Below are 15,669 nucleotides of genomic sequence, written 5' to 3'. Positions count from 1 at the left end.
GCTGTAATCAGATATAGTTGAACCACAGCGAGCAGATCGCTCAGGCACATGATCCAAGAATAGTGCTCGGGTGCATTTCAGCTACTTTGTTTTGGATTGTTCTGGTCTGATTTCATAATCCACATCAAGAATAATCTTTGCTACAATAAATGGGGTAAAAACAATGTTGAGTGAGTAAAATGAGTAAAAATGATACCCCGAGAGTTTGTCTGTCATATTAAATGAATACAAATAACTGCTCATGCGCAATTATTCTTTATAGCATTCAGAATAGAAACAATAACTACACATAGAAAATATATACAAGGCAACAACAGAAATCAAACAATCTGCCCAACATTTAGGACTTAAAATATAAGATAATATAATTTTTCACAATATATTAATAAAACTTAGTGCAGTGACCTTGTGCAACAGATCAGTATATCTCCCACCTGTCTTTGGTATGAGGAGCACTCAACACACCAGGGCAAAGTGATATGAAAATGTGCCATAGCAATAAATAATTCACCATTCAACAGCAGTTTGTGATTGTTGATGATTATGATTGTGTATGTTTTCATTAGAAAAAACAAAAAGTTTGTTGTCAGCCTTTCATTCTCATGGTCAAATCCATGAGACTGGCATTGCACTATTCTCTGCTACAGTGTGTTTTATATTACTACCAATAGGTGGTGACATTTTTAAATCTTATACAGGAGTTTTTAAAGATGTATGTAACAGGAATATGAACTGTAGATAAAATTAAACTATATTGTAACTTGAAAGGACCGGGCCTTTACACAAACACAAATATTACAAAATGTAGTAATCTGAAAGTCCTACATGTGACCGGTGGGTGAACTCATTCTTTGGTGAGGTAAGAGCCTGGAACAAATCCTGTAAGGCCATTTCTTTTCACCGTCCACCAACCATCCTCCCCTTGATCTATGACAACTACAACGTCCCCAGCTGATACAGAGAGCTCATCCTCCCCCTAAAAATGAGAACAGAGATTTATCAGGTGACAGATTATTCTTGGAAGTGAACAAGAATTAGAACATCTGCAAGTGTCAATCAGATGTCAGAGCCAAGAAGCTGACCTGTGCCACGTAGTCATACATGACCTTATACTCGTCACTGTTCAGCTGGGTCGCCTGAAATCCAGGAATGGAAGCGTAGACTCCTTCTGATGTTTCAGCTGTGGAGTTTTGACAGGCTGGCAGGCACAATAGATAGATAGATAATCAGTTATTGTGTGAAGCTAGTTGTAATTTGCGACTTTATTACAGAACCAGTGACTAAGCTCTCAATGCTACATTTCAATAGATTATAAACTAGATGTTTGAACATTTGATCAACTCAAGTTTGCATTCCACAACCTGAAATGGCAGAAGTTGAACTCATAAACCACTTTCCTTTTCACTTTAGTTGGTCATTTCAACATCTCTGCTTACTAGTTTGTAGTTTTGAATTTACTTCTTCACTTCAGTTTAGTGGGAGTCTGTTGTAACTTTTTGTTTGACAGTTGTAACTGTAAATATATTTATAATCAGACTAATTTATAATCCTTTTTGTATTCAAAATGTTCCTGCCCTGGTTGGGAATCACTGGTATAAAGAATAATAACTACAGTATGTAACTTATTGTTGCTCAACACCATGTGTCGCAAAGACAAAGTGGCTTTCACAGTATTATAAGGTCATCATTTTGGAAATGGTACTATACCAGGATGGTTGGATGGTTGTGCAACTGACTCATTGATGCTCATTTTGGAGCAAGTCGGGCTGTTTCCCTGCAGAAGATTTGAAAACCTACAAATTGGAAAAAGTACTCAATGAGAAATAAACTAATAAATAGTGAGAGGAGGAAAAAAAATCCCACAATAACCTGTGTCATTATCTGTCATTATTATAATTTATTTGGTAACAGTGCTCTCCATTGTGTAACTCCAACCTTTTCATGACTCCAACGAATCCAGCACTGCCATTACTGTCATGTGTAGCATCCTTGTCGTAGTAATTTTGGTATTCAATTGGAGCTGTAAATTAAAAAAAGAAACAAACAACAACAAAAAAAACTTTAAAAAATGTATATGTATTTTACACAATGCATCAACTGTTTCCAAATGTGCCAGAGATTCTGTTTAAGCAGCAGCTGAGAGATAATATTAAAATGTCCGACATAGAACATATTCAAATCCAAATCAGGAAGGCTGCAGGGCGGGTGCCTACCTGGGGGGGTTGAGCCGGTGCGTTTCGACTCCACAAAGCAGTTGTTGTCTATGATGATGTCACACTTCTCCAGCGTTTTCCTCACATCCTCATAACACTGAAAGAGCAGTTTGAATGAAATTTAAGTATACAATGCGGTGTGTTTGAATGGTTTGCTGAGGGTGTGTGCCATGCAGATGTGTAACAACAGCTGCACCCACCTCATCATCTTTCACGTTCTGCATCGATAAATGGTTACAGTGCACCCACAAAGCATTCCTTAGTATGCTGAGGCGGTCCTCTTCCTGCTGTTGAAACATCTGTGCGATAACAGTGTCGTTGAAAAAAATGCAAGTCATCTCGAAAACAATGAAACACAGCACATTTGCTGTACAGCTGGCAGCATATAACAACACTACACAGTACTGTATGCACACTTCTGAAATATACTGACATGTGAACTGTGAACAAATGCATCCAGAATGGCCTTTTATCTCTGCGCCATCCATCAACATAAAAATTCATAGCTGTCACTGGAATGATCTTTAACAATTCATAACTTTCAGGTATGTGTCAATGAATTATTCAGTAAATTTCTGAATGCAGCTTTCAGCTGTGTTTCCTGTTTTGTTTTTTGCTGCCCTATTGCGTGCATGTGTGTTTGTGCTGTCCCCTGTTGCAAGCTGCAACCAACAACTGACCGTATAGAGGCTAAATGAAGTTGCTGAATTGCTGCCTCGGCTTTGTTGATGTTATCACATGTAGGAAGATTTAGTTGCCCGGAAACATTTTTTTGTAGATTGGTGACTCACTTTATATTCTGCTCATAGGAAGTATTACACATCCTCACTGACAAAACAGGTCTCTGGTATTACCACTCTTGGTTCAACTCTGTACATTTTAAGATGTAATAAGCTAAAGTGTGCATCCCCACTTGACAAATACAATTAAGAGGAGCTTAATTTCAGTGCCACAGCTTTCAGTGCCACACTTTACCTCACATGTGTTGATGTGTGTCGATTCCCATTCCTGACGGATCTTGTCGAGCTGTTCAATGTTGGACATGTATTGCTTCTCTAAAGACAGATGGGAGCATGAATTGCAAAAAAGAGAAAATAAATCAACATCCTCTATGATGCAGATTTAACATTTATTATGCCATTTACACGTCACAGTGTATGGGTTCGTACCCTGTATCTAACCCTATTTCTGTCCTTAGTAAAAGGGAAGTTAATGTGCAGCTTCCTACGCAAAATGCATGTCTTCACAGCTTCTCACTTGACTTGTTATTTGTCCTTACCAGCCTCCTCTGCAGCCTCTCTGCACTGTTTAGATTTGTTGTTCATCTGAAAAAGAAAAGAAATCACAAAATAACACATTGCCTTTACATCTGTAAACCTGTAGTTTCCCAGACAAAAGGGAATTTTAATTTATTGTATTGTATAAAGTTATTTTTAAACATATTCTGTGTAAATTACATTTAAAATCAAGACAGAAACTGTAAAGTAAACTCACTCAAACAAACTAGTGGTGAAGAGAACTGCATTTCCCAATCTCCGTTAGTGTTGTTGTTGTAACTGGAATAACTGTCAGTGTTGTTTGAGAAACTATCCCTCTGGTTGCAGACAGCAGCAATCCATTTGAAATATACATTCTTCTTAATGGTAAAAAGTGTGTAAAATATACCTGCATTTGATGTTAGCATTTTATTAATAGCATGTATTGATAATGAGGAGCCCAGTAGCCTCTAAAAGGTTAACCAGGGACAGACTGATAGACTGTTGTAATGTCTGTATAGACCACAGACATTATATTTTGAACATAAAACTATTCTTTTCTATAGTTAAACTAGTTTCTATAGTTAAATAGTTAAGCTAAAATGGTTAAAAAAATAAGAGACCAGACCCTTGTGTGAAAAATGCAAAGACAGAGAGAGAGGCAGGCAGAGATATGGATTTTGAGACGTGACATTAAAATAATCTAAAAACCTCCTCGACTCAAAAATGCAATTGAAGAGTTGAAAATGAAGAGTCTGACACTAGAAAGCTGTTTTCACCCTCATCTGCTGAAGGGAGAAAGTTTGACTACACCTTGAATCTGGAGACGTGTGCCTACAAGCAAGATGTGGAAACTTGACACCTCAAACTCTCATACACTGACAATGGACTTTTCACAAAATGAGACGTCTTGTGTCCAGTAGTTAAACTTTCGAAGAGAATAGTGGATTTTAGATCCTATATATATCTGTCCATATGTCTTAAAATACATGTGGAGCTGGCCTTATTTTTCAAAAAGAACAAACAATAACCTGATGGCTGGGCACAGAGAAATGGGTGCTGATGCAGTTACAATGATTAGATGGAAACTAGAAGACAACGCTCCTCCTGTTAGAAAAGCCAAGGGAGCCTTTTTATTGTTGAACTGACATCATTGCACTTTTAATGAGTCAGATTTACCTTCTCAATCTGTTTGGGAGTGGCAGTGGGAGCGTTGCCCATCTTCTCGGCCGTTTGCTCTGCCTCGTCCGCCTCCTTGCAGCGCTGCTCGTAAGACTTTTTAGACTGGGAGGGGAAACAAAACGGAAATAATATGAAACTACAACACCCATGCTTTGTTCATCAGCAGTTTGCCTTTGAAAGGAGGGGGTTGTGGGTTGTGAGGGGTTCGGGGAGGAGGGTTTGGGGTTTCGAGAGGGGGTGGCAGCAGGAAAACAAAGTGCATTAACTCAGAGCTTATTTCCTTCTTCTGAGTGGAGAGCATCAGGATAGGATGTGTCTATCACACCTTGTAACTTGCAAAACCATCTTCCTCTTACACATCTTAAATAAACAGAGCAATACTTCTCTGCTATGTCTCTTCAGAGTGGGGTGCACCGCATGTGCTCATCTTGCACATACAAGCAGAACGTACCTGTACTAAAACTGTCTGAGATACCTCTGCCACAATTATGCAAGCAGTGGTTTTATATAAATACATTTCGCTGACGGTGAGATGAAAACTGTTAGAGGGGGGCATCTGCAAACCTGTGGTCTAATGCTACAGATAATTTTATTTCAGTATTAGTTTTTTTTTTCTTTTTTCAATCACTTCAATGCACACTTCCAACACAAAAATTTTGTTTGACATATAAGCCACAATCTGAAACTATATAATACACACCCCAGGACTGAAAAGCAGTGAAGCAGCAGTGAGAAGAAAAATCTCATGAATCACAATAATATGATTGATCTTACTTCTATTGTTTTCTTGTAGAGGGAGACTTTTGTTTTCTGGACCTTCTCCATGATGACTTCAAACTAAAAAAAAAAAGTGAAGGACAACATGCTCATTGTCAGACAAAACCACAGTGAGAGAGGTATCTCATTTTAGATTTCCTCTGCATGCAAATGACAGAGAGAGAGAAAGAGAGAGAGAGAGAGAGAGAGAGAGAGAGAAAACCCAAACTTTTCTTGGGTACCTTTTTTCTCTGCTCTTTCTGTCGGTCTCTGAACTGCTCCATTCTCTTCACCTCCTCCTTCAGGAGTCCAGAGAGCTGAACGTGCAAGTTTCCTATGTTCTCAATTTCTGAAAAATGCCAAGATGTACAACAAAAAACAACAAACCTCAGAAGTGAGAGGGACATGTATGGATGTGTAAAAAAATAATGATGAACAACAATACAGGAAACATATCCTCTACTTACGTGTTTTCATTTCATCAAAAGATGCTCTCAGAGTGCTGTGAAAACACACAGGATATCTTCAGAAGATGCTAAAATTTCTGCATGTCCAACACTATAGTATATATGTATTACTCAAAGAGGAAGAAATACTGAGTACATACTGAGTATATTTACATTTAGATGCACTAACCCACACACCTACCTAATCTCATGTAAACCCCCAGCCTTCCGCGCAATGGCGACCAGGTCCTTGCCATATTTCTCCTCTGCTGATGCCCTGTGTGAACAAAACCACAATATAGTTGAACCACACTTTCAGTGAGGTCACCTTTCTACGTTCACATGCAATTCACCAGAAATGTGTCAGCCCACCTCATCTTCAGCAGTTCCTCCATGTCTTTGCATGTCCGGCGGCCTTCGTTAAGTCTCTGAATAATAGTCTCATAGCCAATATTGCTGATGAAGTCCACTCCCTGGAACCACAAATTCCAAACCATAATACTCAGAATGCTTTCAGTGATAACGGAAAATGTTGACAAAGAATCTCGCACAACTTTGAATTTTGAAGTTAAAGTGTCAATGCAAAAATGTTCTTTGTCCACTAGAGAGATAATGCTACCTGCTTCTTTATTGGTCAATATTTTAAAGACCCAAACAGTCGCCTTTGGACAATGGCTGACGATTTAAATGATACAAACAACGTGATGATATGAACATCAAGGTTTACTTGGATGACTTTGATTTTTTGGAGGGTGATTTTTTTTTTTTCCATGTAGAGGTATTGTGGTATCTCATCTTGAATGGAAACTGTTACATGGTGTTGCTGGGGTCTGAACGTAAAACTACCAGGTGGGAAAAGTACCTAAAGACTCAACTCATATAAAAGTTTTCATCTACTGAAATTTGACTAATGACAATTTACTGGTGTAAAAATCTCTGATGTCCATTTGTAATAATACTGATTTACATTTGAAACAGGATTACTGATAGCAGGATGAGAATGAAGAGGAAAAAGGAAGCACACAACTTGACACAGTAAACTGAAGCCACAGTAGAGTTCCACTGATTGTTCTTTCTCACTGGCCAGTTCCTGATACTTTGCTTATAGTTATGATATGAATATGATATTTGTCTTCTGTTGGTAACTGGCTACATTGATGTTTTGCGTTTTGGTCTGTTGCATTGTCGCACACAGATATTTATAGATGGTCTGTATGTATATGAAAAAGTTAAGGGGATGAGATAACCCTGGTTTACAGCAAACTCTGAGTTAGAATAAAGATCACACATTCACCACCATCACAACATTGCCGCCTTTGTACACTATCAAAAGAATCTCTACTGAGACAGAACTCTTTGGTTTGCGTGACACACCTGGTTTTAGAAAGAAACTGGAGAACATGTGCACAAGCAAGAGATAAAAAGCATGTTTTTGCTTATCTCACTACATAAAAAGTACCTATGCATTAAGCTGGAGATAGCAAAAGGAAAGAGAGCAAATAAGTCTTAAGAGAAGACAAAGTGTTTCACTAACTGTAGTCAGAAGTCAAATTGGAATATGATATAGTAAATAATGTCTAGTCAAAATAAAAAGCATAAACACAGTAGAAGTGGAAAGGTACACAAAACTTTATAGTTCAGAAACATTAGTGAACGTACTGAGCACACACACCTCAGTAAAAACTCAACTTGAGCTTCAGCTCTAGACATAACCAAAAAAAAAAAAAAAAAAAAAAAGTAGGGATTAGTAGCACCACATGAACTCACCCAAAAGGCATCTTTAAACTGTAATGACATCTTGGCAGTGGTTACAAATAGTCCCAGTTGAAGAATCCGCTCAACTTTAAGTCACTTTACAGCACCCTGCTGTGTAACAGGCTGTTGCTCCTCGCGAGTGAAACGGCTCATGACACATTCAGGAAATCAGCCTTCAAACAGCAGCACTTACTCATTTGATTTAAATGAGGAAGAGCTGAAACATGTCAGCCACCACCAGAGCTGGGCTGCAACTCATGTCATTTCACTTTTGGTGCATATGAAGAGACAACTAATAATGACACACAGCTACAATTCTTCAAGTTCAGTTCTGTAAATGTAATCAAAACAAAGTCCAATTCCTTGTTAATTAACTAATTAGTGTTAATCATTAACAGTTGATTTGAACACCCATAAAATGTGTTTAAGTATAACAGGAAAAAAACAGCAGGAAGGCCTCGCAATATTATGCAATCCAATATAACATCCCTGCTTCTGCATCCTGCTTCTGATGTTCATATTCTGCTGTCACTCACAGAATGTGGAGCCTGCTTTAGGGCATGTGTTTACAACATTTGTCTCCTGTTGTCTGTACTGCAGACTGACAGATAAGGTCATCCCTCTGCAGGGACTGACATGAATCCCGCCACTTATGTCAATGTACAACATAGGAAATAAGCAAAATCTACACAGCAACAAATGACGAAACTCTACAACAACAAGAACATATAGTTACAATTCATCATGTGATACATGCAGCTGTCTGCCATAGTCTGTCACTTCGCTGTTCATGAATGTCTCTTGATTTTTCAAAACTTCAGCCTCTGATATCTGCCCGTCTCCATCGCTGTCCATTTCCTTGATGAGGTGAAGAGCCTGTAGACGGCAGCGAAACAAAACAAGGAATAGAAACCAGTATATCAGATTATATCATTATATCAGAATACGTTGCCATAACATCATTGAGAGAAGGAAAATACAATCATATCAGGTAACAGCTAAAGGAGACCAACCATCCAAACATTTAGTTTGCATTAAAACTCAGAAATATTTTTGTAGCTTAACCTGTTCTGGAAATTAAATTCAGGTTTACCTCTTCTCTGGCTGAACCGTAGCTATTCGGCGCAACCCAGCGGAGCTGCTCCTCTCGATTCAATTTGCCATCCTTATCTTGATCATAGAGGTCTTTAAATCGCACTGTTTCCTCAATCTCCCACTGGGAAGGGGAATCCCCTAATGAAAAAGAAGAAAGTATTAACATGAGTGACAAAAATTGGTCAAAGCAGCGTAAACTAACAACAAACCTATTCTGTGTTTTAATATAATCTCTGTGGTCTTACCATCACCACGGACATCTCCAATAAATTCACTTAGACTGATGAATCCATCTTTATCTGTGTCATATTCACTCAACACATCCTCAATGGCAAAATCCTATCAGAAAAGATGGTAAATCATTAATATGAAATATATATGGAGCTCTTATAATGAGTGGAGGAACGCATTATCATATCAGGTGTTGCAGGAGTAGGCTACTAGGCTTGTCTTACAGCCATGTGATCCACTTCAGATGGGTGAGTGAAGGCCAGAAACTCTGTTACATTAAGGCCGGGTGTGCCGTCCACATCAGCAAAGTCAAAGCGCCTCCTCTCCTTCAAGTGGAGCTAATGGGGGATATGACCCCATGTTAAGGTCATTTTCACTTAAGTTAGAATGTGGCATAATGTAATTATTAACAGGGCGATAAAAGTATGCCTACGTGTCTGAGAGACTCTTGCTCTGGATCCTCCAGGACTGCGCTGTCATCAAAACTAATGAGCTGGTCATGAGCAGCCATATTGTATTCCTCCCACGTTACGACACCATCTTTGTCTGCGTCAAACTCTGGGAACCGCTCCTCTGCATCATCCAGAGCGTATTTTCTGTAGACATGCTGAATCCATAGAGTGATCTCCTCTGTGGAACAAAAGCAGAGGAGGCTGAGTATAAAATTTAACCATTCCTGTTTATCTTAGCTTTCTTCTTAAATATCTGAGGAAACATATATTTACCTGCATTTAGTAGATTGTCAGCATTTGTGTCAATTTTCTTCACAATTTCCATCATCTTTTTCCTCTGTTCTGCTGGGCTAAGTTTCTTGATCTCCTCTGTGTCCTAGAAGAGCATAACATAAGTTGAACGAACCACAGATTGGGCTGACCTTATCTGTCAGCATGTAGTAAGTAAAAAGCATATTTTGCGACCTCATCTCCCAGCAGGACGTTCATGTCATGTTCGGGGTTGTGCTGCTGGCCAATATAATGATCATCATGAAGATGCTTGTGGGAGCTGTGTCCAAGTCCAAACTGAATTAACAGCAAAACCACCAATGCAGAGGATGCCATCTGTTGAGTTAGTAATTAACAGTAAAGAACAACAACGAAAAGGGAGTTATGAAATTTTAAAATACAACAAATTGTTATTAAAAGGCCTATAGGGTAGTTTGCTTGTTGAAAACTCAGATGACCAGGGCAAAACAGAGAGACCTTGTGGCCAGCTGGTGAAAGTTCAAACTAAGCAAATTTATATGTAAGCCTCGGTCAGCCTGCATAATGATAAAACCTACTACATCTACCGAATGACAAAGGGCCTTGTCTTGTTATAATTAATTTCTGCCTATATTGAATGTGGTTGAGAAGAGAGCGAGAGAGAGAGAGAGAGAGAGAGAGAGAGAGAGAGAGAGAGAGAGAGAGAGAGAGAATGAGGCAAGTGGACATGTAGGCAGCTCTGAGGGTGAAACCAATCTTACCAGAATAAACAGACACAGTTAAAGACAAGGCAAACAAGTCGATACTAAAATAACCGCGACGAAGCTGACAAATAGTGTAAACAGAAGATGTTGTTTTACCGTGGGAAGTTATTCGTGCAAGTGTTGCCGAAGTGTTGTCATCAGCTCGAGAGGAAGGATGAGTTTCCGGTCACAAATTTCAAAATAAACGGCATGTTTTGCTGTCAAAATGCCACGACAAAGGTAAACACAAACGAAGCAAATAATCATATAATGAAGAAATAAACATACAAACATTTACACTCGGGTAGGTGAAAAAGCAGACACTTTTATAAGCAACAAACAAACTTCAGCTCTAAAATCCTGTGCACCCAGTCCTCCTGGGTTGAAACAATACTTGAGAATATACTCCACATGAAAACTAAATAAACTAAAATAATGAAATAATTACATTTCAAAACAAGACAATTTTGACAAAGAGTCCCTCCACAAGACAGGGCCTGATGATTAGCTAATGATGCAGACAGGTGTTATTTTGTCCACCTTGTTTATATCAGAGGATATGCTAAATAAGAGAAACACCTCTCCATATAATGCAAAGCAGTTCAACAGCACCACAAACTACATCCTGTCAAAAATTATCAGACAGTTGTAGGGCTTTTGTACTAGACTACATTAGTTTTAACTAAGTGTACCTTATAAATTGACAACTGAGTGTAGTGTAGTGGTGTAATTAATACTTTTGTACACAGTCAAATTGCTAGTGGAGATGGATTAGATGTTAACTTTAAGGTACATTGGCCAATTGGAAATCCTGTAGGAATTTATCCTTGTGGACAACATTCTATATGGGTTTCTTGGTTGTCATTTGTTATGAATGCAACATAAGGTAAAATTGGGGGGAAAAGGGGAGAACTAATTTTTCAAAAGGCACAAATTAAAGAACTAGTGAATTATATAAATGCTAGTATTATGTATTCTACTGTCTTAAAGTAGAATATTTTCATGCTAGATGCATCTATTTTCATAGTGGTAGAAAATTTTGCGCCCAAAGCTTTTATTTTGAAGGCATACCAACTGTTTGGCCTTGTTCCGGCCGTTTGTAGGTGAATACATCCCTACTTTACATTACTGAGAAATCAACCAAACATCCCGCCCAATCGTCATGGTTGCCATGGTAGACAGTTTGAAGTTCCGCCTTATAAAAACGTGTTCCGCCCATTGGCCCAAATTATTCTGTACCTGATTGGCTGGCGCCTATGTTGTTTCCATGTTACAGTGAAGTCATTGGACAGCCCCCACGCCAGTTGAAAACGTAAACTCAACAGACTTCCTGCTTTTCGTTAGGTTGTCTTCATGTCATGTATTTATCTGGCATGATTTTCCATCAACTCTGACAAGAAGACAACTTTGTCCGTAGACTTTTATTTCTCACCGGCTAAGCAGTGAACATACCGCGGGTCGATGTCCAAGGACAACCGCCATCGATGGACGACGGCGTGGCGCTGGGCAGCACCGTCTCGGCCCGAGAGTTAGCCAAGGTGGGGACGGGAGGGAGAGGTCTGGTAGCAACAGCTCCGGCTCCTCGCATGGAGGAGGCAAAAGCAAGAATGCATCCATAACCGCTTTGAAGGTAAGTAATGAGCTGCTAATTTGATCAAGAACATTAAAGTTCCGATGCACTCCCAGGTAGCTTAAGCTAAGTGACTGGATAATTGAGAATAGGTTCACCTAGCTAACAGTTCCAGCAGTAAAGGAGCATTTTTGGGTGACCTTACTTTCTGTAGGTGTGATGTCTTAAGCTATGGTGGCCTCCTCAGTTCCTGAAATCTTTCCCCCTCATCCAGAATCATTGCTAAACGCATCATCCAATGGCATTTTTGGCAAGAGATGATAAAGTGCCTTATAAGATTTGTAAGGTTTTTGTGTCTAAATGTATTGTCATATCATCATCAAAGCAAGAATGTGATAACAGGAGGTGTGGTATATAAGGTAACACAAGAATAATTAGGAGAAGTGTGCATCAGATGGTAAGGCATCATGCTCTTTCAGTCTGTGCCAACTTCTTGCAGAGTTTGTAAGTTTGTACTATTTGTGGGCACTCAAACCATGTGTTTTGTCCCCCAGAAGCTTATGAATCATCCAATGCCGAGTCCAATCAGATCCAGAGCATCTCCCTGTGTGGCTAATGCACGGCCAGGCTTGTGTTAGCGCACGCTGCCTCGGAGCCTGCAGCTATACTCTCATCACTGGCAACACGGGATGGGGGGCAGAGCGGCAGGCCTGCTGTATTCACATGACTGCGCAGTGTTGTGGCAGAAGGAGAGTGAGAGATGAGAAACGGAGAGAGAGTGGGGGCTCTGATGCAGAGCAGGGAGAACAGAGGAGAGAAGCTGTAAATACAGGAGGCTGCATGCAGTGGAGAGCAGAAGGAGAGTAGAAGGCAGATAGACAGCAGCAGGCAGCGAGGTGGGCCTAAGAAGTGCCTGCTAACTCAGCAGAGAGCTGAAGGCTCAGGCTGGATTACAGGCAGAATAGTCAAAGTGAAAGGCAGGACTGCCAGGCTTCTGAGCACTTGTCTCTCTGAGCTGCTACTGGGAGAGGAGTTGACACAGCTGGGGAAGTTGCTACAGCAGAGTGGACTACACAGTAGGAGTCTATTTTGGTCCCACCGTCAGATGACGATGTCACCTTGCACAAGTGGCAGTGCTGGTGAGGGGGAACAGGTTTTCTGAAGTGGGCTGCAAAAGTATGTCAGGGGTGGATCAGGACGAGGAACCAGCTTACAAACTGTACTTCTACTCTGTATGTATCTTCTAATCTTTTGTTTTTCCCTGTGTCTGTCTTAATGAGCTTCAACCACTGTCTTGCTCCTTTCATCTGTTTGTAGTCCTTGCCAAAAGGAAACCTTACACTTGCCCCTTACTCAGCACAGTCTAGAAAATGAGCACTCTCTCTCTGGTGCATGGGGGGAAGGATTGCCTGGCCAGAGAATATAGCAGAAGTTATACTCCATAGTGTATCTTATTTGTCCACAGGGCAGTCCAGGAGACAGCTTGTTTGCAGCTGATTAAGTGGATCAAGAGAATGTTGTTGTAAGCCTTTTTTTTCCTCCTCAGGCTGCTGCACTCAGTTAGCCATCCATTGAGAGCAGGTAGGGTATTCTCACAATACTCATCTGTCATCCTGTGGCTGCAAAGCCCAGGAAACACAGAGTAAATATTTACAGTCTGTAGATGGGAGATGGTGCATTGATGCCGACCTACCTCACTAGTTCTTGCTCCTATTTGCAGGACCTCTGTTGTTTGATCTTTTTTTTTATATCTTCATAGTCTTTTTCTACTTGGCAGAATAAAGCCCAGGCCACTTGACATGTAAAGAATTTTGCTCACCAAAAGTAGGTCAGCTGGATATCTCCCTTAGGGACATTAAATAGTATCAGGCCAACACATGCATGCTGCTTTTGCATGTGTAACGCCTAATGAGCCATGTTCACATTATTCTACTAGCCTTAAAGGATGGTCTGTAGAGATTGTTGCATGCTTTTTTTCACACAAACATGGGGCTAAGTATCACTTGTTTTCTGAAAATGTTGGAAAAGGAATAAACTGGACCCTCCATCTTTTCATTTGCAAGTGTTGTAGAGGAATAATTTTGCTGTAGCTTTCTTGTCTGAATAGTGGTGCTAGTGAGAGACAGCCAGGAAAAGAGAGAACGGTTTGTTCCATGACTCATTTGCTATTAACAGGCGAACTGGCACTTGATTTTTTTGTGTTGGTTTCAGGTAGCAATGTATTTTAAGTCTGAAACCACATCTTGCAGTTGTGCAACCAAAATAGCAAAGTTTGGTCTGGATATTCATCAACATTATGTTAAATCATTTATGAACAGCACAGAAGTGGTACAGGCCACTCTGGGGGAGAGACAGAGAGACAGAGAACACAGCGAGTGGAAGATCCACAATGATAAGCCTGTAGGTATTAGCTTCTGTGTTGTTGTTGTGTAACCAGATTGCCAGAAGTCAGAATATTTAGTGATGTAAGATTACAAAGGCAAATGATGCCAAGCAGACCATCGGGTACACTGTGTATTTTTGTCTTTGCCTTTGCATAGTGAAATAGAGTTGTTATTGATTAGGAGAGCTGCTTTATGCATAAATGTATGAGCCATTTTACCAAACTGTTCCGTGACAAAATGTTCCTCTGGGAGATGTAGGTGGAGAGAGATGCCAATGTCATGTTTCATCATGCGATATCTTAATTTTGCATCTGTGAAAGATGTGACAATGACTGACTTCAGCAGTATTTATTTTGGTATCTGCAGTATCTGCTTCACCCGAGGTTAAAGTCAAATTCACTGATGCATACTCAATGTGCTGGGAGCAAAGCGGGTTTAGAGCTTCTGCCTGTAGCCGTTTCTTGTCACTGTCTGTGCCAGCAGACCTCTTACATAGGGTCTACTTAATGCTTGCAGTATTGTGGCTTCAACCCTGGTTCACAACCTCACACCAATGATTGGACAAATAACTGAAACGGCATGCTGCAATATGCTCTCTTTCTTTCACCAAGTGTTGCTTTTTTCATGGAGTGGATCGATTAATTAATTTTTTTTTTTTTTTAACAGCAACCAGTACTTTTTAAGTAACTGAGCTGGAAAGGTTTGAGTTACTGGGAGGCATAGAATAGTTGTTTCCTTTCTTTACCACCAACATTTGCATTTTGTCACACAGTTTTTTATGTTGGTGTGTTAAAATGGATGTAACCATAGCAACAATACTTGCATTTAAGGCTGCGTTACCGGGGAACACTCTAGTAAAACTATTTGGTTTAAAGAATTGTGCTGGCAATATTCTATTCATATATTTGCATTGTCAACAGTGTTTTAATTGATCTCTCTGAACTGTTCCACGTCCATACCCTATCTGGGGCAGTCAGCCCCAAGCCCTTTTGTTCCATGTGAAAATTAAACTCTTTAAAAACAGTTCACACATATATACACTTTCATTTTGAAATACATGCCAAGTGATTTCTTGAGACAGCTGGACACTGTAGTTTTTAGGAAACATTACTCAAGCAGGAGTTAATGGTGTGTTTGTTTGGGCCTTTTTCAGCAGTAGATTTGGTGCATTAGTGTATGTGGGATTGACTCAAAATGAACTACATCAGCCAGAATGAAGGGTGTACATCACCCAGTGCAACTTTGTGGCTCATTGATTTAATAGTTTTTTTTTGTCAACAATGGAGCTCTGTGGCACAGAGGAATAAGTTCCAGTATATCAGGCTTTGGCTATACAG

The 15,669-nt window shown here is 39.9% G+C and overlaps 3 protein-coding genes across 7 annotated transcripts in view; 1 reads left to right on the top strand and 2 right to left on the bottom strand.

Annotated features, from left to right (window-relative positions):
• Positions 1-239: 239 nt before the first annotated feature.
• Positions 240-7,770, bottom strand: pstpip1a (proline-serine-threonine phosphatase interacting protein 1a). Its single transcript, XM_018664086.2, has 15 exons — positions 7,621-7,770; positions 6,226-6,326; positions 6,056-6,130; positions 5,875-5,909; positions 5,650-5,756; positions 5,426-5,488; positions 4,649-4,753; positions 3,493-3,538; positions 3,189-3,268; positions 2,414-2,512; positions 2,214-2,310; positions 1,936-2,020; positions 1,708-1,793; positions 1,083-1,198; positions 240-976 (listed from the first exon to the last, which is right to left on the bottom strand). The coding sequence occupies exons 1-15, from the start codon at positions 7,648-7,650 to the stop codon at positions 845-847; spliced, it is 1,257 nt and encodes a 418-aa protein (XP_018519602.1). The 5' UTR covers positions 7,651-7,770; the 3' UTR covers positions 240-844.
• rcn2 (reticulocalbin 2) lies at positions 7,459-10,584 on the bottom strand. Of its 2 annotated transcripts, none has more exons than XM_018664087.2 (8): positions 10,496-10,584; positions 9,852-9,992; positions 9,660-9,762; positions 9,368-9,564; positions 9,159-9,272; positions 8,949-9,042; positions 8,702-8,841; positions 7,459-8,484 (listed from the first exon to the last, which is right to left on the bottom strand). In XM_018664087.2, exons 2-8 carry the CDS (start codon positions 9,990-9,992, stop codon positions 8,341-8,343), a joined length of 933 nt encoding a protein of 310 aa, XP_018519603.1. In that variant the 5' UTR covers positions 10,496-10,584; the 3' UTR covers positions 7,459-8,340. The 2 variants fall into 2 exon arrangements, with proteins under 2 accessions (XP_018519603.1, XP_018519604.1); XM_018664088.2 differs by lacking the exon at positions 10,496-10,584 and adding an exon at positions 10,397-10,477.
• A 1,079-nt stretch (positions 10,585-11,663) lies between these two features.
• The window catches only part of scaper (S-phase cyclin A-associated protein in the ER), a 59,050-nt gene continuing 55,044 nt past the window's right edge, over positions 11,664-15,669 (top strand). For 2 of the 4 annotated variants that reach the window (XM_051073365.1, XM_051073363.1), the window contains exon 1: positions 14,330-14,348. Coding sequence is in view for 1 of the 4 variants with exons in the window: in XM_051073364.1 (XP_050929321.1) it covers positions 13,127-13,180 (54 nt within the window). In the remaining 3 variants the exon portion in view is untranslated. Of the gene's footprint in view, positions 12,009-12,520; positions 13,181-14,329; positions 14,349-15,669 lie in introns of those variants that run through there. The other 2 variants (XM_018664084.2, XM_051073364.1) reach the window with 2 other exon arrangements.

This window comes from Lates calcarifer, linkage group LG10 (genome assembly GCF_001640805.2).
Source record: "Lates calcarifer isolate ASB-BC8 linkage group LG10, TLL_Latcal_v3, whole genome shotgun sequence".
In the NCBI taxonomy this organism is placed as follows: Eukaryota; Metazoa; Chordata; class Actinopteri; family Centropomidae; genus Lates; species Lates calcarifer.
This window is presented reverse-complemented; position numbering and strand designations above follow the sequence as displayed.